The sequence below is a fragment of the Rutidosis leptorrhynchoides genome, chromosome 1 (assembly GCF_046630445.1).
Source record: "Rutidosis leptorrhynchoides isolate AG116_Rl617_1_P2 chromosome 1, CSIRO_AGI_Rlap_v1, whole genome shotgun sequence".
Taxonomy (NCBI): domain Eukaryota; kingdom Viridiplantae; phylum Streptophyta; class Magnoliopsida; order Asterales; family Asteraceae; genus Rutidosis; species Rutidosis leptorrhynchoides.
Window position 1 is genome coordinate 717897746 of NC_092333.1, and position 2024 is coordinate 717899769.

The following is a 2024-nucleotide window of genomic DNA, read 5'->3' on the forward strand; positions in this document are numbered from 1 at the left end:
ACTTTTATAAGAAGGCTCACGGTGTATAAAATGTTCGTAAAGAATTAATATATAATGTTCGTAAAAACACTGTGTTATATATTAATTCTTCGAGCGTTTTTCCGCCAAAATAAAAACATTTATCACAGTGTCTTATTAAATGTTCATATTTTTATCCAATCTATAATGTTCGTAAACAAAGTTTTTTTTAAAAACGAAAAAAAAAAAATTGCTTCCCCCCGATTGATTATTTCCCCCTTGATCCTACTACATATAACATATACTTAATTAACATAACATCCGTCTATGTGCAAACTGTACATATTTATGATCAATTTTCTGAGTTTTAGTAATAATATCAATATCAATGCAGTGAAATTAAAGTGTCAATAACTCATTTGCGAAATTCTCATCCACCGTCACTTAATTCTGCTCACTACGTACGTCTTGATTATAAGATAATCTGTACTGTTAATTCTAACTAGGGATAATCCAGCCATATGATAAAGCACATTTAATAATTAGTTCATTTGTAACAAATGTGCTAAATAAATAAAATTTACAAATTTACAAATTATATTTCATTTGAGTTATGAAAGATGTGCGCTTTAGCTAAGACAATCGAAGAAAGATAGATATGAGATATCTGCCAACTAATTATAACGGAAATAAAATTAACAGGAATCACTGTTAAAATAATTCCTTTTTACATGCATACTAGATAGCTAGTTACACCATTGCATTAATTAATTTATTGATGAAATTAAACCATCATATATAATGGATCTTCGTTATTACTACTTCCATGGAGCGCACGATTCCTTGTCCTGCAAGGTTTATAAATAGGTAGAGTAAAACTTAGAATCTTGACATGTAAAAATGTTACTACTATCATTAGTTCGTATAAAAGATTCAGCTAGCTTATAAGTAGTTATACAAGAAATACAAAGAAATTTGACATTACATTTATTACTATAACTAACATGGCATGACCATACTTATAACACATTTGTTAAAACGTATCTAGTTGTGTAGTTACTAGAGAACCCTTATGTATGGATTGAACGTCAAGTTATATAGTAGTATGTATAATAGTAATTAATAAGTAATCTTTTTTTGGGCTAACTGTATTAGGATTATGATACGATTACGAGGTTACCTTAATTAGAGGATCCATACTTAGGGGTAGGAACTTGACCACTCATTATGAAATTGAGATCCTGAACAAGGAGCTCATAATGCTGCTTGACTTCTTCAACAGTTTTCCCAGGAACGGCTTTAGCTACATTGTCCCAACGGTCAGGGGTATCCTTATCAAACTCGGCTAGTGCATTTTCGAATGCCTTGTTTTGCTCAGCAGTCCATGAATCCGACCCTTGTGAAGACGTTGTGTTACTGTTAGATGCCATACAATTACACTAATGAAACGGAAAAAGGTTATGTTTATAATGCTAGGAGAAATGTGGTGACACTTGGGAGGAAATGAAGTACTTGTGACTAATTGTAATTGGTGCTGATATGTTACAACAGATGGCAATGTGTGCCTTTTTATAGGCTCCAAGAATAGTGGGGTGAGGTGGATTTGTGCTAGGTAGTTGGACAAAATATATGCCTTTAATGATAGAATCCAATATTCCATTTTATTTTATTTTTTATAATTATTAGGGGTTCAAAATAATACTTATAATTAGCTGAAATCTAGTTGTCGTCGTTAATTTGCTGATTGAAGTCTGGAAACTCCATTGTGATAATCTTCGGTGTGGAAAATAGGTGTATTCATGTGCCATTCACACTGTTGGAGATGATCAGTTAAAAGGTGCAAATAAAAGTCACACATCGGATATGAGAATAAAATGTAAGCATATAAGTTTAGAACAACCTCCATTAATCACCAATTGATTTTAGAGTAGTAGAGAACTCACGGGCTTCCTACAAATGGTATGAGAGTGAGGTTGCAGCTTTAACTTTGATCTTGTGGTTTGTGGAAGAAACTAACCGGTGGTACAAGAAATCGGTAGAGCGTGTGTGGGCTTGGTTTTTTGGAT

The 2024-nt window shown here is 32.6% G+C and overlaps 1 protein-coding gene across 1 annotated transcript; it reads right to left on the reverse strand.

Moving 5' to 3' along the window:
- Positions 1–1139: 1139 nt before the first annotated feature.
- LOC139886263 (protein RADIALIS-like 1) lies at positions 1140–1388 on the reverse strand. Its single transcript, XM_071870028.1, has one exon. The coding sequence runs from the start codon at positions 1386–1388 to the stop codon at positions 1140–1142; it is 249 nt and encodes an 82-aa protein (XP_071726129.1).
- Positions 1389–2024: the final 636 nt, after the last annotated feature.

Bases quoted from the DNA above. Each gene is read 5' to 3' on its own strand.
- LOC139886263 (XM_071870028.1), bottom strand. From the start codon at position 1,388: ATGGCATCTAACAGTAACACAACGTCTTCACAAGGGTCGGATTCATGG.